We start from the raw sequence: 24,652 nt of genomic DNA on the forward strand, positions 1-24,652 counted from the left end.
GTGCATACATTTTTTTTTATACAAAAGCGACAAAACAATCATGACGAAAGCTGCTCTCTGAACTAGGGCACACTTTCTCTCTTTCCCCTGGGACCTGTAGAACGAGGGTAACCATAAAAAAGAAACAGGTTAATTAGTTTCAATCTGCTCAGCAAATTAAGAGCACGAGGCCTTCTGGAGTGATGGGGTGGCACATTTTAATTAAGGGCCTTCTGCAGTGACCGGGTGAGGAGGAGGTGGAACGAGCAAATCTACGCTATAGATAAATGGCTGCATTTATAGCGCTTTTAACCAAAGCGCTTCACAATTTGTTCCTCATATTTTACCCTCTCTCTCACACAACACGGCGGCAGAGGCAACCATGCAAGGTGCAACCTGCTCATCGGGAGCAATTAGGTCTAGTGTCTTGCTCAAGGACACTTCAACACGCTGCCAGGGAGGAGTAGGAATTGAACCGGGAACCTCTGGATTACCAGACGACTGCTCTACCAACTGAGACACTGTCGCCACCGATAGATGATCAACGTATAGCGGGAGCTTGGAATTACATTTCAGGACTGGATCCATGAGTTTCACATGGATTCAGATTGAGACTAGTATAGAGGGTGCACACCTAAATGAGGAAATGAGTCATCCCGAGGGTTGTGTAGGTACAATGCTGCCTTCTGGAACTCTTCCTGCAAAACAGAAAACACTTTGGCCATTGAGACTGAGCTACAGTTTGTACAAAGGCCTTCGATGTCCCGTGGCTTGTGTCACATGAGATAAAACGGCTCATAGTGCAGTAAAGTCACTGCAGCGGCGCCTCGCTAAGGTGAAGAATCTGCTGTCTTACTTCAAGCCCGTCAGTTCTCACCATGTGACACACACAAACACGCTGTTGTCGTTAAGTCATTATCGAAAGGCTGCAGACGCCTGCGTTCTGGCAAGTTGGAAAAGTGTGATCTATAGGCGAGGGACGATGCCTCTGGTGAGGTTATCGTGGTTCAGGTTTACAAACACAATATGCCCAGTACGAGACAGACAATATGGAGATGCCTGCGTAAAAATGCATCTTCTCCATCGGAGCCGTGTTGGCGTACAGTACTGCGGAACGCGGCAGAGCGCGCCGCTGCGCCATAGCAACCGGCAGACCCAAGCAGCACTCTTCTCAGTACGGCAGTGGATCGCCATGGCGACCGGCCCAGATTGCCGGTCACAGTGTGAGGTCAGTGTTTCCATGGAGATGGACCAGCTGAACGGTAATCCGTCCTTGTTTATGCACTGCAGAAAGAGGGCGGGAGGGGTGAGCGGTAGGAGTCGTGAGCGTGTGTATGAGGGATCTCTCCACTGTATCCAAAACCTCAGCTCGCCCTCCCGTCCTTGCGGTTGCGGCTCGTCTCTTAATCTTAATAGCGAATTTGCAATCATGCACTACAGATCAACCAGGCAGAAAGATTAAACAGGCACTCGTGAACTATAGCAAAAATGGGGTCATGTGAATAGCGGGCATTTCACACGGCTTTGCCTGTAATCGGCGGCGGGGAACAGGTTGAATAAGCAGCAAGTCTTTCCTCTGGCTTCAGGGGTTGCATGTTCGGGAGCATGTCTATGTTCCCCGGGTCCTATGTTCCCCGGTAGCGATAGATAGACAGACCACCAGCCCTGATTCCAAACACTAACCAACTTCGAAAGAGGGTCTAAGCTTAACCAGTTCGAAACAATGCGGACATTAATAAAATAAAAATTAATAAAAATTGCAATCAATCAATCGGGGAACATTGGACCCGGGGAACATCGGGATGACCCCGCATGTTTGTACACGCCAGTCAAAACAAAACAGGACAACCCTATTTGTCTTGTGCCTCGTCCATTTTGCTTTGCAGTCCCCACCTGTATTTATGTGGTATAAATTCATTGTTAATCATCACAATACACCGCCGCATATCATATTAGCAAGGATTCACCCCCCCCCCCCCATTTAAAACTATCCAGATAAGTCTTGCTGGCATCATTCAAACGGTGCAGTCGCACCTGATTGGCTAAGAGGCAACGAGGGAGGATAGCGGGAGCCAATCCCCTGCTCCATGTCTCTCAGCCCTCTTCCACTCATGAATATTCAGCGAGCCGTAGCTGCACCCCCCATACGGCCAGGAGGAATACAAGACAAGAGCACTTTGCAATGAACCTGCCGAGCCCTGAGAACGGCTTTAGCACTCGTCTCTCCCTCGGAGTCCCTCCTGTTATTTACCCATAGTAAAAAAGAAGAGCAACAGTAGCTGGCCTCAGTGCATGGAGAAACGTGAGCACGGGAACCAGTGCTTTGTGTTGTTACTTGTTCCACTTCCAACACACAACAGGCTCCGTAAGGCCCTCCCCCTTCCTTCCTCATCTACCAGACTTCAGTAGGGCATTGCAGTATGGGCCCTGCCATCTTCTCTCTGCACTCACAACAGGCTATAAATAACCACAGCACTGTTTAAACCCTGCAAAATGGAAGATGATCCATCAATCAAAATTTGCAACCGGATAACATTTAGTTTGTTCATGTATTTGAAGACCCGCACTGTCCCCTCCAGCTCTTTCTACCTTAAGACCCGACAGATCAATCTTCAATAGCAGTTTAATGGTGACAAGCCGGAGGTCACTTTGAGATGGTGTGCAACATTACTGTACATGAACACGGTTCAATCCCACCAAAAGAGTAACATTTGGACATTTAAGAGGAGAAAGTATGTATATGAATAGACTGTGTCATTTTTGTTGCACAGATCACCAAAGAGTGGTTGACAGAGAAAATTAATAGGCTAGTCCTACGCTTCAGTTCAGACCTAGAAAAGGTAGCACAGGTATAAAATCGCTGGAAAAGAAACTCATGTTTGCTTAGGTGCTCAAAAAAAACCACAGCATATTTATTCAGTTTCAACCCCATTGCAATGTGCTTGAGCCACTTCTCATTAGAGTACATTTTCTTTTAAATCAATGGACTATCCAGAGCCAAGCAGAAAGGATGTACATGTGGTTTAAATTACTCAACTTAAAAAAAAAAGGGAAACACGTAGCCTAAAGTAATATTACTGTTATACTAACTGTATGAAGCATTCACAGCGGTGCCTTTTCATAAACATGTGACGTAAATACTCATTGGCATTCGCCAGGCCCGCTGTTTTCAAACCAGACGTAAATTCTAGGGAACCGAGCGCGACACACCGGCAACATAACATAACCGGCAACATAACATGTGTTGTTCGCAAAAACGGTGGGCCTACTGAATGAGTCGCTTATGCCAGAGAGAGAGAGAGTTACGAAATGTAAAACATGGTTACGTATATGGAGTCCTTTCTGCTATGGTGGGAAAAAAGCGAACCCAATGGTTGGCTCTGAAGACCCATGTCATCATGTCTTGATCTGAAGGCAGCTGGGGGGGTGATGACAAAAGCTCTCGGGGTGGGTGGGGTTGCACTGGGTCATTTCTGCTGCTCTGTCTTCCACTGGAGTGTCCATATGGAGCCTTGTTGAAACTCAAACCAGCTGAGGCTCAGCTGAGATTCAGAGACATCATCTACAGACACCCATGTACACAGGTCTCCAGGTTTCAAAACTCCATTCAAAAACACGCTTTTCTAAATTTGCCGTCAGTGATAAACCAGGGACACGTTTTTCTGTAACACAACACCATACAGTAGGTCTTATTATAAATATCAACAGTTCACAGACTGGAAGACCTGTGTATATGGAGGTGGTCTGAGGGGGGGGGGGGTGTCAGTATTGACAAGTGTAAGGATAATTAAGAGGAAAGAAGCAGGATCTGAAGAGAGGCAGAGCTGACTGGACATACGGAATGACAATTCTTCAGGCATTCTTCCTTTTTTTACTTCGGCAATGTCAAACTGGAGGTGGAAGATGAGGGAGAGAGGGACAACTTTAGGTTCAGCTTCAACATCAAGACATAATCATTGTATTCCAATGTTCTTTACTATGTAAAGGGTTAATAAGATAGTTCAGTTTCCAATGATTATGTTGATGGGTAAGAGTACATTTTTCCTTTTTATAAATCACAAAAATAGTCAGAAATAGCCAAAAAAACAGCTTGAAGCCCTAGATGTTGCGTGTTAAAATTCAAATGATTCATACTAAAAACTATGGACTGAACTTACTTATTGAAGCTGCTACTGTCCTGGAGGTTGAGCACCAGGTTCTCTGCACTCAGGTAAATCTTGTTCTGAGATTGCGCCATCTACATTAAGGAAGCAGACAACAAAAAAAGAAAGTTATATAAAAAAACAACACCTCAAACTTCCATTTCACTGAATCCACAAAATGGATTCATATTGTAAAGTCAACACTTCCAACTGTTGAACACTGGACAATGTGCAGAGAATCGGGGTTGCGGGCATTGCCTGGAGTTGCCCTTTTGCACATGTAGCACACATACGATTCTGCATGGCAGACGTGTTCGCACATATGGAAATTCTGCGCACCTAGATAGAGCGAGGGCGTGATGCAAAACATGAAATCTTGCAAATGAAATCAGTGACCAATAATGTTACGTACAGCACAAAAAAAAATGCAGTGAAACTATATAAATTGTTTACGAAAGGCTGAAATTCAACTGTGGTCAGTGCATAGAACTCTGCATCACTGACTGCCTTTTTCACATCGGAAACGATACAATGGCTTGGTGAGTCATATTGCAAATCAAATATGTTGCGTTTGCTTAAACCTCGACTAAACAGTCTCAGTTGTTGATCGTTGTTAGAATATAGACTCAGTTGTCTGTGCCTTATGGAGTCGTTTGTGCCCATCATTTACTGTATTTTACACTGCATAGTTTGGAGAGCTAGGCGGCTTCAGTAGGAGGGACTCAGTTCAGTGAAAAAGTTGACATCAGGTTAGGCACATTTGCATATTTTTGCTACCGAGAGCAGACATCTTTCCAACGTTTTCACCACTAAGTTAGGCTACATGCGGTAACATCATAGACTACCGCAACACTTCCGGTATTCCGAAATCATGGGAGAGAGAGTGGGGAGAGAAAATGAATGAATGTGGACAGCCTTGACATTAAGTGGTTGTAGCTACGGCTGTGGAGGTGCGGGAGACAGTCTTCTGAGTGGTCTATTGGTACAGGGTCAGAATGTAGGCTTGCATAATGTTACCTTTTTTGATCTGCTACAACAATGCGGTGAAGCAAGAGGAAGAGGGAAATGAGACTATAGAACAAGTTTCACAACAGGAAGTTTCATAACAGATTCATAATTAAATATTGTTCTGTAATTGGGGACACGCGAGGGCTATTATCGTGGCCACATGCAGGATACGTAAACGATAATATCGCCCTATGGCCCAAGCCTAGTTTACAATCAATTCAAAATGTTTGTATCATAAACTTAATTTATATAAACGTTTTTGGATGACGAGCAAACTGTTTCATACCTGATCCTCAGACAGTGGAGCAAACTGGCCAGCATCTCATCTCGACTTGATATTTAAAAAAGCTCCTGTTTCAAAGCATTACCGAGCAAAAGCTGACATATTTATTAACAAATTATGACTACTTAATAATATTTTCATACAGGATAAAACACAGAAGCACACATCTAATATAAATGTATCCACAGTCACTTTTTGGAACATAATAATATCTTAAATTTATATAGCACCTTTCAGGAGACCAAAGGCGCTTAACAGCTAAGGGAGGGGGACAGGGAACAACGTAACAACAAAAATGAATCAAAAGGCAAGAAAGAAAACTAAAGAAAAAAGGGGAAATCAGGCAGAGTCATTTACAAATTTGGTGAAAAGGTGGGTTTTGATTTGGGATAATGGGTGCACCTGGCAAACTCGCTCAAACCTTTTTGAGACAAATGCCTCATGCGTCTTCTCATTGGTCAAGAATGAAAGAGAATGAAGATAACACATACATTTGATCCACAACCCATACCGTTTCATTAAACTACCAGCGGGGGAAAATAATGATCTGCTTGTGTTCCGACATGGGCTCAGTTGGTCATTACACAGACTTAAGGAACACGCCAACATTTTGGGAAATTAACTTACAGTCTTCTCCAGAGAGAGACAAGAAGATAGATACCAGTTTCCTCTGTGCGTTCAGTAGAAAGCTATCTGGCTTAGTCCTAGTGCCGGTTAACCTTCGGGAGAGGTGTTAGTTGGACAATGCCTAGGCCAGGGGTTGGCAATAGGCGGCCCGCGGGCCGAAATTGGCCCGCCAGCAATAATATCTGGCCCTTCAGAATATAAAATTTTATTTTTATTTTTTTTATATATCAGACCAACTAGGCTAGGCTATATGTTAGCTATAATGTCCAAATAGAGAAACTACCACCACCTAAAGAATGCTTATTATACGTTGTTTTATCCATGTTGAGAGTGAATAACAGGTAGGCAGCGAGGTGCAATGTAGAGCTTGCTCAACATGAAAAAAGTCGGTGGACAGCGCCTGGTGCTGAAATAACAAACAAGCCACACACCACATGTGTGGTGTGAGATTAAAACATCAGTTCAGTAAGTCATTCAAACTTTATCTTTACTTATATACTGTATGACTAACGGCACCACACATGTGAACAGTAACAATGCAATTAAACTGAAGTCAAATCAGAGCAAAAAAAGCTGAATCTGCTTCAAGAAGATGCGCTACATTAGGTATATAAGGAATTACAACGAGACATTTATTAACTAAATAAAAAATACTATTAGGCTTTTAACCCTCTAAAGCCTGGCGCAACACTAGACATGTTTTGTAAAACATTAAATATCTTTGGATTTGTTTGTGATAAAGACTTGCTTTATTGTATCGGAATCGATTGTCATCTAAAAATGTAGTGCATCTCTCAGAGAATGCGCGGATGTAAAGCATAGAATCTTGAAATATCTAGATTGGTTGTTTTCTCTGGACTGCATCTAATCCGCTGTATTTATCCATTTATCATATATCTATGTCTGTCACTATAGCCAATGGAAATGCTAGAAATGGTTTCTCAATAGTCCAGTGTGCTCCACAGAAAGGGCCGTCAGATAGACACATTGGTTGTGCGTAATGTAAGATAGGCCAATAAGAGAGAGGCGCTTGTCTCTGGTTATATAATAAAATGGCAAACAGACAAATGTATAATGTTCAGTGGAAATGTGTATGTCGGTTACAGTTTATTAGGCCACCTATGCAGCTCGTTTATTTTGTCCATTATCTGCCTCTGCCACAAATGTATGTCTTAGTTATAAGGTGGTCTGTCACAGAGTTAAAATGTTTTCACTATCAACATATAAAATTAGCCATTGTTTTTGTTTCCGGCCCCCCATATAATGGCTTGGAAGAAATTTGGCCCTCGGCCAAACTTAATTGCCTACCCCTGGCCTAGGCTAACCGGCACTGTCCGCTTCCATTCATTGTGCTAAGCTAGGCTAACATGCAGCCAGATAGCTTTCTACTGAACGCACAGAGAGGAAACTGGTATCCATCCATCTTCTTGTCTCTCTCTGAAGAAGACGTAAGCTAATTTCCCAAAATGTCAGCGTGTTCTTTTAAGACTTGGTGCTGGGAGGGTAGACTCTGCACAAAATAATTTGTTTGTGTTCGCACATGCTCCGATTAATGTGCAGTTAACATCAGGAGTCCAGTGCATGTGTGAAAGGTGCTTTAGAGAACAAAGTGAGCTGTTCCTCAACACACACACAGATACTGTTCTACTGCCTTTACCTTTCCAGTAAGAGTTACACTGTTATGCTGCCCACCTCCATTAAATACTTGACCTTATGGCGCCATCTAGTGGTCTCAAACCTATACAACCACATACTGCTACAAACTAGGCCTGGATGCCAGTTATTAGGCTTCAGACATTTGTTGATGTTTCTGAACGAAGCTGCAAATGTTCGTTCGCACAAAAACATGTCTAAAAATGAGGAATACTGCAGGTAACGAGGTCAAATGTTGTGTCGTAATGTCACATCACAATGGCAGCAGTGTTCACTGATTCTAAATGACGGAGTGCTTTTTAACTCACCATTTAAACTTCTCATTTTGCATTGTGGACAGAGATTTACTAAAACACAGTTGGTGTGGAAAGTCTATTATTATAATATATTTTAATATATAAAAGAGGGAGGACAAAATAAAGTTTTCTAAAATATACATGTAGGTGTGGAGTGGACTAGGGCTTAGTTGGCTACGTCTATAATTGTTGTCCTCCGTTTGCATAGTGCAGAAATTAGTTCATATGTGAATCAATGATCAGTAGAGCACCCCCCCCCCCCCCCCACACACGGCGGCTCATAATGAACAAACAGGAGATAATCTACACATAGTAATAATAATAAAATATATAAATAAAATGGATCATCCGAATGCCAAACCATTCCAAAGTTCGGGGCCAGCCCTACAACAAACGTAGCGTAATAAACATGGTCGGTGGACTCTTATGCAAAAGGCACTACCATGAACAATTTTAGTATTCGATCACAGCTATCTTGGTCGGTGAAGAACAGGTGATTGTCATTTAAGGATGATCACCTGATATTTGCTTACAATCGTGGCACTGGGCCATATTGGTCGACGTGGCATGTCGCGAGAAGACTTATGAATAGGTGGTCCTTGTGAGAGTCAACCCCCCCACCCCCTCAAACCTGGCAGTCTCAGTGCCTCGCTCATTGAGCGACATGAGGCGGCACAGCGTGTCCGCTGCTCTCCCTACCGTCTTGGCGATGTTCTGGGCTGCCCGGATCTTCCGGAGTTTCAGGTACCCGGGGTTCTTCGTCACGGCCTGACCCAGCTGTTGAGACAAACAGGGAGGGTTGGTTAGACGCCATTCAGGAACAACAGCCAAGAGGGCATTACTTGAACAAGTTCTGCCACTCTTCAGGTTGTTGCTAATGATGCATCCTACGTCAATAGCAAAGAATTAGGTGCGTCAGAGGTAGGGCTGACCTTCGAAGCTTTTTTTGGCAATCGAAGCTTCGGGGCCGAGCTTCGAATTTTTTTTAAAAAAAATATTATTTTATTTTTTTATCTTATGTTGTGGGACTTGTACAGCACTTTCATAAACTTTGTTGTTTTTAAATGTGCTCTATAAATAAAGTGGGTTGGATTAATTAATTAAGTAGCCCCTTTCGTGACTGAGCCAACAAGGTTTCACTCGGCTGTGTGATTTAATTCAAGGTGGATCGCTGTTGTCGTTTGAACAACTTCAGATTTCATGGGAACTACCAATCCCCCAAATCAAGAATGTTTAAGATGAATGAAGTAAGATTTTGATTATTTGAAATATGGCCTGTGTAGACTAAACTATGCACAGAATTATGTCAGTCTACAAGGTCCGGATTCTACATGGTCCGGCAATGTAGACCTTGTAGACTCCACTACAGACCAATTATCAGTGAATGTTCATGCATTTTTAAGAAGGGCAACTTCCACAAAAAAACAAAGAACTCACCAAAACATCTCAGTAGCACCTTATCTAAATTTTATTTCCTATTTTGTTTATTCATCCCAGTATCTTTCTTATGTGTGGAATTCTACAAGGCATGTAGGTGTATATGTATTTGAGGATGATATCCTTCAAACAGGCAATAGTGATGATATAATTTGGGCAGTGCTGAGCTGGGTTACTTTCCTCCAGTGTATTTGTCCCCCAGCCCCACCCAATGGCCCCATGCGCGCGCACACACACATTTACATTTAGTCATTTAGCTGACGCTTTTATCCAAAGCGACTTACAAGTTCTGTACGACAAGACAGCAAGAAGGGTACAACTCTATCAGCTGAGTAACAATGTTTATCAAAGTGTTGCGTGTTACAGTGTAGGTTAGTTTATTAGGAAAAGTGCATGACAGTAAGGTTAGTCACGGTTAGATTTTTTTATTTTTTTTTTAATCATTTCAGATAATGGTTGAAGAAGTGAGTCTTTAGTCGACGGCGAAAGATTGGACGGGATTCGGCGGCTGTCCTAACTGGGATGGGTAGTTCTCACACACACACACATCGAAGTAAAAAAAAAATTAAATTTTTTTTTTATCTTTTTCTTTTTTTTATAAACTTCGATTTTTTTTGAATGTTCGAAGCTTGTGCCATCGAACGAAGCTTGTGCCATCGAACGAAGCTTAGAAGCTTCGAAGTATTTAAGACAGCCCTAGTCAGAGGTTCACAATGCATTTATAAGATCGCTCTCGTCACGCATGTACGGTAACCATTAGGTGTGTGTGTGGGGGGAGACACATGCATCATTAAATAAATAACTGCCTTACAATTAATGTTAATTTTCTAAATCAGTGATGACGCAATTTGTCAACAGAAGCTTAAAAGACAACAATAAACATGCAACCAAACTGACAAATAAATACATTCGACAGGTTGGCTACGGCAGTTGTTTGAGGAACAGGAAACAAACCAGCCACTGCCAGAATGTGCATGAGTTTGATCTTGCCAATGACCTAGTTTAGGAGAACATTAACTCATTGACCGCCGGGGACTAGCCTCACCCTGTTCTAGCCAGGCCACGCTTTAAAGATAGGAGTGTTACCTTGTTTGTAGAGCTATATCTATATTATAGCTATGGATACAATACTATGGTCACTTGACAGTAACCATCTTCTGTCGAAGATGCAAAAAAGAAAAAAATGTTATGCATACATTTGCACGTTATCCTGTGGTGAATATAAGTATAGTTTCGGAGTGATCCAGGCTAATTCCTGGGAAACTGAGTTATAGGGCTCTATGTGAATTCTACTAAAAGCATTGGCGTTTCGTCCCGGGACACTAGGGATGGGTACCTTTAACATGTTAACCGATACCGTCATACCGGTACCTGTGAATCGATACCGGTACCCAACGGTACCTTTTTTCAGTACTTTAGTCTCTAAAAATGTAATCCATCTACCTCAGTTGTAAAAAAAAAAAAAATCTATAAACATAATTTAATAAATAAATAATGTATTATTATTACTTCATTACTATTTACATCTTACTGATGTAAAGCACTTTGAACTGCAATCCCCTGTATGAAAGGTGCTATACAAATAAAGTAGGGCTGTCAGTTTATCGCGTTAATTAGATTAATTACAAATTTTTTTGTATCATTCATTCCATAAGAATGTAGAATAAACATTTACATTTTTTTTTTTTTTTTTTTAATATTGTCCATTTGCATGTTCTTGGTATCCGATTCTAGGGACATCTATGAATCTCAGGGAATGTATTCCCAGTGTCAGAAATACTGTGGGCTAGATCCACAAAGAATGGATTGCACAGTGCAAGTTGCACCCTTACTTAAAATTCATTATGAATTGAAAATGGGGGACCCTGATGTAAACAAGACGAAAGTCTCTCTCTGGTCTGCATCCCCTTAACAATTGTGTGTATTGAGCCGTACTGTATCCGTTAATAACATTTTCATTCAATCAATCAATCTGCGTGGTGATTGATTGAACATTTTATTTTGAGTAAATTGTAATGAACCAAATGAGAATATCAATACATTTTTTTTATTCATCTTTGACTGAATAACACCATGCTCAAATTGACCAGACCTGAAAAATCTAAGCAAATTAATAGATGGAAGATGATTAAACAGAAGGTTTTGTAGATACAGTACTGAATTCTGCCATCCGGACACATGCAATTTGAAATGTGATTATAGAATATAGAATATCAGGCATAAAATGGTTATGAGATTAAAATGTGATTAACTAGATTAATTAATTACAAATCCTGTAATTAATTAGATACATTTTTTTAATCGCCTGACCGCACTAAAATAAAGTTATTATTATTTAGAACATATATATATATATACACACATCTTTAAATAAATGTTATGTTTATTTTATTTTTTTTTAAACTTTATTTTTTAGCGTTTATCGCTTTTCTGGTCAAGCATGACGACAGAAACAGGTTGAAATGGGATGTAGAGCAGGGGAAGACATTCTGAGAAATGACGGCGGGTCCGGGAATCGAACTCGTGTCCCCCAGATCCGTAACGAGCACGGTTTTCCCCGACGCAGAAATAGCGCCGAGATATGCGGTGAGCTACGGGAGCTCCCCCAAATGTTATGTTTATTTAAAGAAAATATGTTTTACAAATTAACTAAAAAGGTACACATCTATATATTTAAATACAAAATAAATAAAGGTATTGTATTTTACAAAACAACAGGTATAAACTAAGGGTAAACAAACCACTCTAGCAGCAATGAACTATTCTGCTGATCAAAAAATACACATCTATATATTTAAATAACAAATAAATGAAAGTATTTTACAATTGATTAAACAAACAATCTAGCAGCAATTAACTACTCTGCTGCTGATTGAGTATTCTAGCAGTTATTTTTCAGAAAGATTAACATGTTCACTCTCTGGTAAGAGCCGAGGCCGCTCCACATTCACTGTGTCCCCCGCTTTTGCTCTGCGGTGTGTGTGGCTTGTTTACCGACGTCACATCCGCCACTCTTCTGTACTGCTACTGCTAGGCTGCACTGATAGGGGGGGGGGGGGGGGGGGGCCCTGCATATATCAGTATCGGTTGATATCGGTATCGGAAATTAAGAGTTGGACAATATCGGTATATCGGTATCGGTAAAAAAGCCAATATCGAGCATCCCTAGCAATAATACAAGTAATCAAAGTAGGGCATATCGGTATATGTACATGAGTTTTTACAGAGCATGGTAGGACATGCTAGGTCCTGTGATAGTGCGATACACTGTTAGCTACGGATGAGGCACTGGGTCTTTATGTACACTGGGTCACTGGGTCTTTAAGTATACTGCTATACAATGCTATATTACACAATCTCAAGTTATACTATACTATTCTTGACCTTTCCTTTTGTAAAGTGACCATAAGTGTGAGCGTGTGCAGCATGAGTGTGTGTGTGCTCATGTTAAAGTGGCTGCTAGTGTGTGAGCGTGTGTGTTGTGTGTGTGCTCATGTGTGTGGAGAGTTCAGTGTTCAAGGCTCTGATGGCCTGGGGAAAGAAGCTGAGCCGAAGTCTCTCGGTCCTAGTTGCTGGTGTTCGCAGGCGTTTGCCTGACCGCAGCAGCTTGAACAGGCTGTTGTTGGGGTGGTGAGGGTCTTTCATTATTCTGCAGGCTCTGGATTTGCACCTCTTGTTATATAGGACCTGCAGGGGCGGTAGTGCAATACCCGTGGTGCGCTCGGCTGAGTATCTTCCCAGATACTCTGAACTTCCTTAACCGTCTCAGGTGGTAGAGGCGCTGCTTCGCCTTTTTTACTACTGAGTCTATGTGTGTTGTCTATGTCAAATCCTCTGAGATGTGGACCCCCAGGTACTTGAAGCTGCTCACCCTGTCACGGTAGCCCCGTTTATCCTCAGTGGTGTGTGTGTCCCCTGCAGTCTTCTCCTAAAATCCACAATCAGCGCCATGTTGGAGTTTTCCTTTAAGATACTCTCCAGTTCATGCTCCCCGGACCTGGAACATCTGGCCATTCAATTCTCCCCCGAGAATTCACCGCGATCATCATGACGGCGGTGTACATCCCTCCCCAAGCGAACACCGCCAGGGCCCTGGCGGAGCTACAGGGGCCAGATTAAACATCCGGACGCAGCTATGATCATAGCCGGCGATTTCAACCAGGCGAATCTGAAGAAAGTGATGCCATCCTTTTTTCAGCACATGGCCTGCTCCACCAGGGGAGGAAACACGCTGGATCATTGCTACACCCCGTTCAGAGCCGGCTACAAGGCAGTACCGGCTCCGCCATTAGCGGGGGCTAGAAGCACATCGGACCATGACTCCATCTTGCTTATTCCTGCCTACAGGCAGAGATCACGTGACTCCATCGTGTCACGTGAGGTAAAGAAATGGTCCGACAGGGGCGGCTAGGTGGTGCAGTGGGCAAGGCGCTCACCACCAATGCAGGAGACGCTGGGTTCTGATTCCGCTTCTCCTTCCCCTGTTTTTTTTCACGTGTTTTGTCCTACCGCCGTCTTTGTCTTTTTCCCGCCTATTCTCCGGTGGCCAATCTTGGCATAAAGTGTCTCTAAACTCCTCTTTAAGTCCGGAGTTTAGGTCTATAAGTGACTGGTGGTCGTATGACGTCCCCGCCAGTGTGGTTTCCATTTAAAAAAGTAGTAAAAATAAACATAATAGCTAAAAGTATGCACAATCTTTGCGGCACAAAACCGACGGCGACTCACCTGGGTCGCGCCATAGTAGTAGTATTTTAACGGCAACATACAGGTCTGTGACATTGAATAGAATATATAAAAAAAAAAAAAAAAGGAAAAACGATCAAATAACAAGTATACTCGTTGTTGGTGTTCAAAGGATGGCGCCCAATAACGAGTAGAATCGTTGTTGGCGGGGAATGAGTTAAGGCCGACCGTTCTACAGAGTGAAACAAATGCAGACAAGATAGAAGTGAATTGATTGGTAGATTTGTAGGTTCTTAAGATTCTGACTTGGCCAGTTAACTGTATTTATTAATATCTATATACAGTACTACTGGTATATAGTGTATAGCCATGGTCACCTTAGGATCGATGCATTGTTACACCCCTAGTCATCTTTATATATAGTACTGGTATATATATAGTGCATCACCATGGTGATGAAGAGTCATCTTTATATATAGTACTGGTATGTAGTGAGTCTCTTAATAAAAACCTTGAGTAAATAATTACGTTTAGGAGTCAGGAATACCTGCACAGTCTTCACTTGCGCGTGCGCGCTATCATATATATATATATATATATATATATATTAGTGCCGTCAGGCGATTAAAAAAATTTATCTAATTAATTACAGAATTTGTAATTAATTAATCTAATTAATCGCATTTTAATCGCATTACCATTTTATGCCTCATATTCTATATTCTATAATTATATTTCAAATTGCATGTGTCCGGATGGCAGAATTCAGTACTGTATCTACAAAACCTTCTGTTTAATCATCTTCCATCTATTAATTTGCTTAGATTTTTCAGGTCTGGTCAATTTGAGCATGGTGTTATTCACAGTCAAAGATAAAAAAAAAAATGTATTGATATTGTCATTTGGTTAATTACAATTTACTCAAAATAAAATGTTCATTCAATCAATCACCGCGCAGATTGATTGATTGAAAATGTTATTAACAGATTGCAGAATGGGTACAATACGGCTCAATACACACAATTGTTAGGGGAATGCAGACCAGAGAAAGACTTTCGTCTTGTTTACATCAGGGTCCCCCATTTTCAATTCATAATGAATTGTAAGTAAGGGTGCAACTTGCACCGTGCAATCCATTCTTTGTGGATCTAGCCCACAGTATTTCTGACACTGGGAATACATTCCCTGAGATTCATAGATGTCCCTAGAATCAGATACCAAGAACATGCAAATGGACCATATTAAAAAAAAATCTGTAAATGTGTATTCTACATGCTTATGGAATGAATGAGATACAAAAAAAATATTATTATAAAAAAAAATAAACATTTTTTTGTAATTAATTTTGAGTTAATTTTCATAACGTAATTAATTAATCTAATTAACGCGATAAACTGACAGCCCTAATATATATATGTACTGAAGAAGGTCAGAGAATGAAATGTTACATTTATAATTAAAGTGAAGACAATGTGTTCGGGTGTAAGAGCTCACACAACCACTGTCCAATCCATGAGCACTTTTGAGTCAAGTTCAAAGAGGACGTCCTCCCCTTAGTTGCTTTAGCAGTAATAATTCGGAGATGAAAAAGGAGATCACCATTTTGGCCGCCTCTGCCTCTCCCTCTGCCTGGATGATCTTCTGCCTCTGGTCCTGCTTGGCCTTCTCCACGTAGAACTGAGCTCGCTGCGCCTCCTGCTGGGCTGGAGAGACAAGACGCGCGGCGGAACAGGGTTACAGTATGTCCCTCACTGACACCCCCCACTGTGTTACATTAACACATCCCTACTGGACTATATACTTGCATCAACAATCAAAACATATTTGTTCATACTTCGCTGATTCATACTCTTTGCACATAACTGCCCTATTGCACAGCCATGCTAATTATCCCATCGCACTGTATTGTTATTTCATTCTAATTAGTGTATATACTTGACCACAATACATCTTGCCCAGTTGTACAGCCCTGGCCTATTCTTATTCCCATTCAATGTTTTACTTATAATTGTACTATATTCTATTGTGCTATATTTAATTTAGTTTATATCCCATTTAATTTTATTCAACCTCTTTATTTACAGTTGTAGAGCCCTGGCCTATAATTTATTTCATAATTATATTATGCACAACTTAGTTCATATTTCATTATTTTACTCCACCTCTTTATTGTATTATCTGGCCGTTAATGTCGCACCGAAAACGACCAAAGCAAATCCCTGTATGTGAAAAATACTTGGCAATAAAGACCTTTCTGATTCTGAATCGCTGGTACATTGGAGGTACCTTAGCCTGTATATTGTTCCAAGTCATGGTTTGATTTCTAATAATTGGTCTTGTAGAAGCACCAGACAATCCTAAAATTAACCATAGAGCTTAATCCCAGATCAAATACAGATTGAAGGGCCTTGAATATTGTCTTCTGGGATTGTAATGTTATGTTAGATGTATGCACCCGTTTCTTGTCTTAATTTATGTCTTTCTGTGATGCAAGATAAACGTCAGACTTGTTTTGACAATATAATATCTATCTATGTATTATCTATCTAGTATTATTCTTGTCTTGTCATGCAGAGTTGAGGCTTTCTTCTAAATGTCAATCTTGTCCAATACACTTACTGATTTTACTTGTGTTGCACCAGCTAAACCCAAGTTCTCTAAGGTTGTAAAATCCAAACTAGAGGCTTAGTAACTACTTAGCTTGTTATTAATCAGCTACTAAAATTAGGTTGCACAGCGATTACTTGTGACATGTACAATTTTGACATAAAAGTCATTGCTAAGACGAGCCAATCAACAATCAAAGATGAGTTGCCGACTGCCCCTATTGGAGTGGTGCAATGACCTTCTTAGTAATGTGTAAATCAGGACTTGGTAGGAATACAAGTTATAATTAGTCTACATTTGAACGTTAGTGGCTTTGAAGATAGTGTTTTGATATTTGGATCTGGCTCACTTATGCTCAAAGGCTCGTTTGTTTCTGCATCCATAGGAGTTTCTCTGTGGTCACTCTAATTGGCTGTAAAAGTCCTACTACTGTGCGTACTGTTATGGTTTAGTTGTAATTTGGTGATTAATGGTCTTGTATTTTTTCCACAATATGAACCTTTGTGGCAGAATGCTAAGCTGATCGGCATGCACGGAAGATGTCATGAGACAGAAAGTGTCCGTTTTCTATCAGAGTAGAGCTTTTACTTTGAAACATCCTGACTTCCGTGCTTGTCTGTACGGCATCAGCCTTGAATTGAGCTCAAAGTCTATATTGTGGAAAAACAAAACTATTAATTCGCCCCGTTAACCTCTTAACCTTTTCCACCCGACGGGACCGGTACCTGTCCCAAAAGGATATCACGTTATAAATAAAGCTCTCTACACTGTCTGACAATTATAATTTTTTTCCTCCAAACGTATTCAAGAATAAACAACCATGTCACAACAGCAGTTATAATGTATATTTTCATCAATACGTTTGTTTACCAATAGGTTAAAGTGTTATTAGTGCGATTTTAGTTTAATTTTCTTTTTGTTATCGTGGAAATCTGCGATTTTGAATTACCGGCCGTCTGTGAATGTAGTCATTTTCAGAAGAGGACATCCAGAGCTTTCAATGAGCGTTGGAATTTTTGAAAACTACACTTCCCAAAGGCCTATAGCTTTCTTCAAGCAAATGAATGATTATTATTTTTTATTTTTCTTATTACTCTGGATTATATACCACAAAACTGAACGTTATTGGCACATATTGGAGTGCAGCTAGTTTGTCTCCCCTATTTTGAGCATTTAGCAACCATCCGATTTGAAATCAGTTTCAAAATGGCGGATCTCTTACAAGAATAAAAAACCTACTGTACATACAGTAGATTTCATTATCTGTTCTTCATGCACGCCTGGTGATACTAAATCCAAATTGAACTCGGCCATTTGAAAGAGAAGATTTGGCCCAATCCATAAATGTGCGAATTGGCTATAATAAAGTCATTTATAGGCCTGCTATTCTATAATAATATTTCAAATTGCATTGGTCCGGATGAGAGAATCATAATTCATATTCTACTTTGTTTCATCACAATTTAAGCAAGCCTAGTAATAGACACAATATGTCCATAGTAGGGTTGTCACGATACCAACATTTGTTTCGATACTATACCAATATGAATTTCAATACTTTCTCAAAATCAGGGAAACACTCTCAGATGTCATTATTGTTCTTTATTTTAAAACACAACAATGAACAATGACAAGAATAAATAAATTAAAAGCAATGGCATTCAAAATGCTGGAGAACTTTTTTTGCACTCAAAACAGTTGCTGTACAAGGGTTCTGAACCCAGCTTTCTCAACTGTATATATATTGGAACTTGGTCCATACAGATTAACTCTGCGACTGTCCTGTTGATCCTTTTATCATCTTTGGACTAATTTGTGTACTGAATATGCTGCTAAAAAAAGCAGAGGTTAGATTGCTTCCGAGTGGGGGGAGTCACTCTGAGCCAAATGCAGCAGACTTCTGTAGTTAAAAAAAATTCAAGGGGTAGAAAAAGTATAGTTGTATTATTATACATTTGTCATAGCAGAGGGCCTAATTAGTTTGAGATACCATAACCTAGAAAACATTTTGATGAGTGAGACTGATTATAGCCTATCATAATCTAGAACTAGGTTATGTCATATTGTAGGCCGTTTAACAAAAATAATAGATTTCCGTTGTCTTTATACAGCATGTATGAACCATTAATGGGCAATTGTCAAATGTCTCTGTATAAATAACGTTTGTGACTAAGCCATAGAAATGAGATGCACGTGTGCATAAATTAATTTCTGTTGTGGGTAGGCAACAGGGGATGCTGTGTTTACTAGCTTTCAGCACAGCAGTTTAGGCTATGTATAGCTTCTTATTAGGCTTTTCAATTTATTTTCTATTCTTGCGAATAGCATTGTGGACATTTTCTAATGCTCGTATAAGGAACTGTAGTCACGAGAGCTAGCATAGCTCGTCCAACGATAGGAGCTACTGTAGCACGTAACGTTAGTTATCACAACCATCGGCAATCGCAGTGAGGATCTTTATTGATTAACGTTAGCTAGCTAGCTTTAACTAGAATTATAGTTTGCTAGCTATATAAGCTAACGTTAGCCGAGTTTATTCTATGCAAAATGTGCTAGCTAGCTAACGTTAATCAATAAAGATCCTCACTGCGATTGCCGATGGTTATGATAACTAACTAATCGCAGTGAGGATCTTTATTGATTAACGTTAGCTAGCTAGCACATTTTGCATAGAATAAACTCGGCTAATGTTAGCTTATATACAGTGTTAATTTTGGCAGCTATTGTCATTTTAGTTTTAGTCTTAGTCATGTGTCAAGTGCTCCTTTTTCGTTTATCATATTTAGTCATCTTCATTTATTTTTCGTTTAGTCAGTTTTAGTCAACTAAATGTCTGAGCATTTTAGTCTTAGTCAGTTTGTCTCAATTTTGTCTTTTTTGTTTTAGTCTAGATTTAGTCGACGAAAACGGGTGACATTTTTGTCTATTTTTAGTTAATGGAAAAAACTTGTCAGAAATAGTCAACATGGAACATTTTCTGATTTAAATTGCGTATTTATTTTTTAACCTAGGGGAATCTGAGTCGGTGGCACAAGTGATACACAGGAAGTATATATGTTGGTGTAGACATGGTCCAATGTATTATTGCTCCTACAGTATATGTTGGTGTAGACATGGTTCAATGTATTGTTGCTCCTACAGTATATGTTGGTGTAGACATGGTCCAATGTATGCATCAAGGAGAGCATTACGGATGTGGTGACGTTGTTTCTGACCAGAGAGACGACGCTGAACTCTGTCCGTCTTCTGTTTGCTGCCGTCTTTCCTTTCTCTCTGCCATGTCTGTCCTCTCTCTGCTGTGTCTGTCCTCTGTCATGTCTGTCCTCTATCTCTCTGCTGTGTCTGGCAGCGGTTTATTCTATAACAGGATACTGTAAACTAAGTAAACAGAACCCACAGTAGTACTAGTAGTACACACCGATTGCAATCTGCTTGCATAAAAACATTATATAAAATCACATTCTGAGGTCAGTGTTAAAGTGCCACATGGAATAGGTCTGGTTAGTGGTTAGAGTTAGAGGTGGTCTAGGTCTGGTTAGGGTAACTTAGGGGTAGTTAAGCATTCATTATAATTTATTAATATTTAGATAGATGGATGTAAAGGGCTAGACCAACTCTTAACCCCTATCCGGACCTAGACCACCTCTAAGTCACAACCCTAACTTAGGGGTTAAAGTTAAGGGGGTTAACGCAAGTTTTGATTGACAGTCGATTCGGCCAATTACGCCACACCGCTAGCACCCACCTCCTGCTGTCCTTACCACCAATCGGCAAGCGTTTATTCATTTTCTACTTTCGGACATGCCGCCATTGTTCTGTTTGCGAGAGCAGAACACACTTAACGTAGCTACGTTAGCTGCCCGGCCCGCCGACCGGCGCTCCACAGCATGACCAAATGAGACAATGATTTTACTGCAACAAATGTTATAATAAAACAAAGCCTTTCTATACATTTGTCTGGTTGAAAACTTTATTAACAGATTGCAGAATGTGTAGTTGGGTACGGAATGAGCAACGGAATGGAACCGAGCTATGAACGGACTAACGGAGTAATGCCTTGTTTACTGCTATCTTCGGGTAAATAATATGCTTGTTATTGAACGTGTAACACTAACTATATAACGTTAATGCCACAAAACGAATGTTTGTGTCATTTTAACAGCAGATACTTTCTTAAATGCCATCTTCCCGAGAGAGGGTGTTGACGGGGAGTTGTTTTATTAATAGCATTGAACAGCTAACCGAAAGCTAGCGTTAACTATTGTTAAAGGTTTAGCCATAACGTTACCTTGGCTAAAGTTGGGGCTATTCATAATGCAGCAATAATGGCTGCAGACCTGCAAGCAAAGTACAGCAAGTTGGCAAAGGAGTATTCCAACGCAAATCACATTTTCACCAGTAACGTTAGTCTTGCATCTCCTGGTAGCTAATGAACGGACTCGGAGTAATGCCTTGCTGCTATGGGTAATAATAATATGCTGATGTTATTGTCCGTGTAACACTAACTATATAACGTTAATGCCACAAAACGAATGCCTTGTTAATCATAAGTAGTTACTTTGATGCAGTAGCTTGTGTGTGTGTGTGGGGGACGGCGGGCGTTGCGCAGGTAGGTCGCGAGTGAACTTTTTTTTTTTTTTTGCCTTTTGACGCTACACAAATTGATGGGTATTTATCTGCGACTGCTATCGGCACATTTGAGCTTATCGGCCGATGGGCCGATAGCAGTCAACAAGGCACTTATCGGCCGATACCGATACCCGACCGATATATCGGTGCACCCCTAGTTTTATATATACTCTTTTTTAGTAATAACTAGAAAGTAATGGTATTTATTCAACAACAGGTGATTGTATAGATTAGTATTAGTATCATTAAAAGTTCTATGCCCAACTATGCTTCACCCACGGAATGGTTGTTGTTGGCACGTTGGTTCCACACGGACATTATACGTTGTTGCGCACTTCCTATCCAGGCTGCTCCGTTTTTGTTAGCTCCTAGCAGAGGCTCTCTGTTGTGATTTTTAATGCAAAAGAAATATTCAACATTCTCTTTTGAGACTCCGCCTCAGACTCTTATCATTTGACACTAAAAGCTAAACATTGTCACCGGTATGGCTGTCCGCAACATGTCATTAATTGTGTGGGAGAGGTCGATCAGTTAGCCACATTAGCGTGAGCTAGCTTAGCCACTAGCTAACGCGGGCTAGATGGAAATACAAACAATGTAACGTAACGTTACTGGTGAAAAAGTTATTTACCTTGGAATACTCCTTTGCCAACTTGCTGTACTTTGCTTGCAGGTCTGCAGCTGGATTATGAATAGTCCCAACTTTAGCCAAGGTAAGGTTAAGCTAAAACTAGCTTTTCAAATAGCTCCAGCTAATGCTAATAACACAGAGCTCCCGTCAGCCGTCACTGTTCTGTCGGGACGATGGCATTAAGAAAAGTTATAATTAGTTTGTCTCGTCTCGTTTGTCAACAATGTCAACATACATGAAGAGAAATTTCGTCCTGGTTTTTGTAAATTACATTTGTGTGCTCAGTTGTGGTCAACGATATTTAATAAACTATTTAGTGTCGTTAGCGTCACATGGTATTCAATAACGTGATGTCACGTCTCGTTGTCGCCATGAAAAAAACCTTCGTTGACGAACATCTTTCGTCATCAATTTAGTCAACAAAATTAACACTGCTTATATAGCTAGCGAACTATAATTCTAGTTAAAGCTAGCTAGCTAACGTTAATCAATAAAGATCCTCACTGCGATTGCCGATGTGATAACTAACGTTACGTGCTACAGTAGCTCCTATCAGTACTGTAGTCATGCCATTGATGCCAACATTCGTTGGACGAGCTATGCTAGCTCTCGTGACTAGTTTGTTGTTCTTCATTCCAGAAGGTTGCTTCCGATAAAGTAGCGCAACGTCACCACTGACAGCAGCGCTGTGCTCCAATAGGAAGGCATTCGCATGCATAAATGAATAAATAATATATATATATATTTTTTTAAATAGTTTTTTCCAAACACAGTATAGTATCATTTTGAACACTAGTACCGCGGTACTATACTAATACCGGTATACCGTGCAACTCTAGTCCATAGATGTCCCTAGTTACCAAGAACATGCAAATGAACCTTGTTGAAGTGGAGCAATATTCCATTTACCGTACTTTTCGGACTATAAGCCGCGGCTTTTTTCCCCATTTTTTGACCCTGCGGCTTATATAACGGTGCGGCTTATATGTGACTCGACGTGACCAAACTCGAAAATGTAAACATCTAAATATTGCTTTTTTGACTGCATTGAAATGTTATTTATCTGTTCCCTTATTTGCTAAACTTAATACAACTTGTAAATGAGTTAATGCTTGTTATTTGTCCGACAGTATTGTGTCCCAAAGCTAATTACATATGGTAATTAAACATTCAAACACCTGCGGCTTATAGTCCAGTGCGGCTTATATATGTACACATCATTCAATTTAGCTGCTGCGGCTTATAGTCAGGTGCGGCTTATAGTGCAAAAAGTACGGTAATTAGGTATGTATTTTAGGCGGATTTTCAGAAAATAGGGCTCCGGGGGGCGCCCTTGTGGCGCGTACCATAGTGCCACGCGCACCTACACGGCCGACCCGGGTTCGATCCCAGCACCCGACGTTATTTGTCGCATGTCCTCCCCACCTCTCCTCCCGTTCGCCCCCTCCTCTGTCGGTCCTGCGTGACCATGAAAAAGCTGTAAAAATGCTAAAATATAATATATATATAAAAAAAAAAAAGGGCTCCGGGCTTAAGGTTAAGCATCGGACTGCCCAATGTCGATTAACAAAGGCAAATTTCCGTCTGAACTAAAAAAGGCCAGGGTTGTCCCCCTTTTTAAGAAGAATTGTAAGACAGACGTTGGAAACTATAGGCCGATTTCTATTTGAACAGTTACATCTAAGATAGTTGAGCGTCGACTCTAGTTTATTAGCAGGTTGAGGAGTATCTGTATGAACACCAGTCAGGGTTCAGAGCAGCCCACTCCACAGAGACCCGTCTCATTCATCTGATTGACTACATCAAGCAAAATGTTGAGGATGGCAATTATGTTGGAATGATCTTGCTTGACCTCCAGAAAGCTTTTGATACCGTGAACCATACTATATTGTCATCAAAGCTAGAGTGCTTGGGTTTAGTCAGGCTGCTGTCAGTTGGTTCACTTCTTATCTCACAGGGAGAACTAAGTATGTGAGGTGGAAAGCATCAGATCAGAACCTTTGGACATTGTATGTGGGGTGCCTCAAGGATACATTTTAGGTCCTCTATTATTTCTGATATGTCAATGACATGCCAGCATCTGTGAAATGTAAACTGTTATTGTATGCAGATGATTCAGCACTTCTGGTGCCAGGTAGGGATGTCAGGGAGATTGAGAGAGCTCCGACTTCTGAGTGTCAGAGAGTGGCTCATAGATAACAAGCTGTCCATTAATCTAGGCAAGACTGAGTCAATCCTTTTTGGCACAACAAAGGGATTAGGCAAAGTCGATCTCATGGAACGGAGCAGTAATCACAGGGACAACTAGCGCCAAGTACCTAGGACTTACACTAGAGCAGTCTCTCTCATGTGAATCTAGTGCTGCCAACATTCTATCCAAGTGTGCAGGCAAACTCAAGTTCCTGTATCGGAATAGCAGGCTTTTTGAATTTGCTGTTAAACTGTTAGTGGCATCCTTGCTTCAGTGTAAATTTGACTATGCGAGCGCAGCATGGTACAGTGGTCTGTCGACTAAATTTAAAAATAAACTATATAATAATGCAGGACCTGTTGCAGAGGTCTTTATTCAGCATGCAACGACACTCAATGTTTTAGCGGTACACACACAGCGGTTAGTTTTTAGCACACACACCGGAACACACACGCATGCATCGTCTCTTTAGAATCGCCGATGCGA

General features: G+C 40.8%; 1 protein-coding gene across 1 annotated transcript in view; it reads right to left on the minus strand.

The window, feature by feature from the left end:
• Window positions 1–2,852: 2,852 nt before the first annotated feature.
• phb2a (prohibitin 2a) overlaps window positions 2,853–24,652 on the minus strand; it is a 70,608-nt gene continuing 48,808 nt past the window's right edge. Inside the window, exons 7-10 of the mRNA XM_084327996.1 lie at window positions 15,708–15,811; window positions 8,688–8,765; window positions 4,137–4,216; window positions 2,853–3,869 (exon numbers count right to left, since the gene is read on the minus strand). Coding sequence (XP_084184122.1) covers window positions 3,851–3,869; window positions 4,137–4,216; window positions 8,688–8,765; window positions 15,708–15,811 — 281 coding nt within the window. The 3' untranslated portion in view covers window positions 2,853–3,850. The remainder of the gene's footprint in view (window positions 3,870–4,136; window positions 4,217–8,687; window positions 8,766–15,707; window positions 15,812–24,652) is intronic.

Source organism: Notolepis coatsorum (genome assembly GCF_963971535.1).
Source record: "Notolepis coatsorum genome assembly, chromosome: 13".
Taxonomy (NCBI): domain Eukaryota; kingdom Metazoa; phylum Chordata; class Actinopteri; order Aulopiformes; family Paralepididae; genus Notolepis; species Notolepis coatsorum.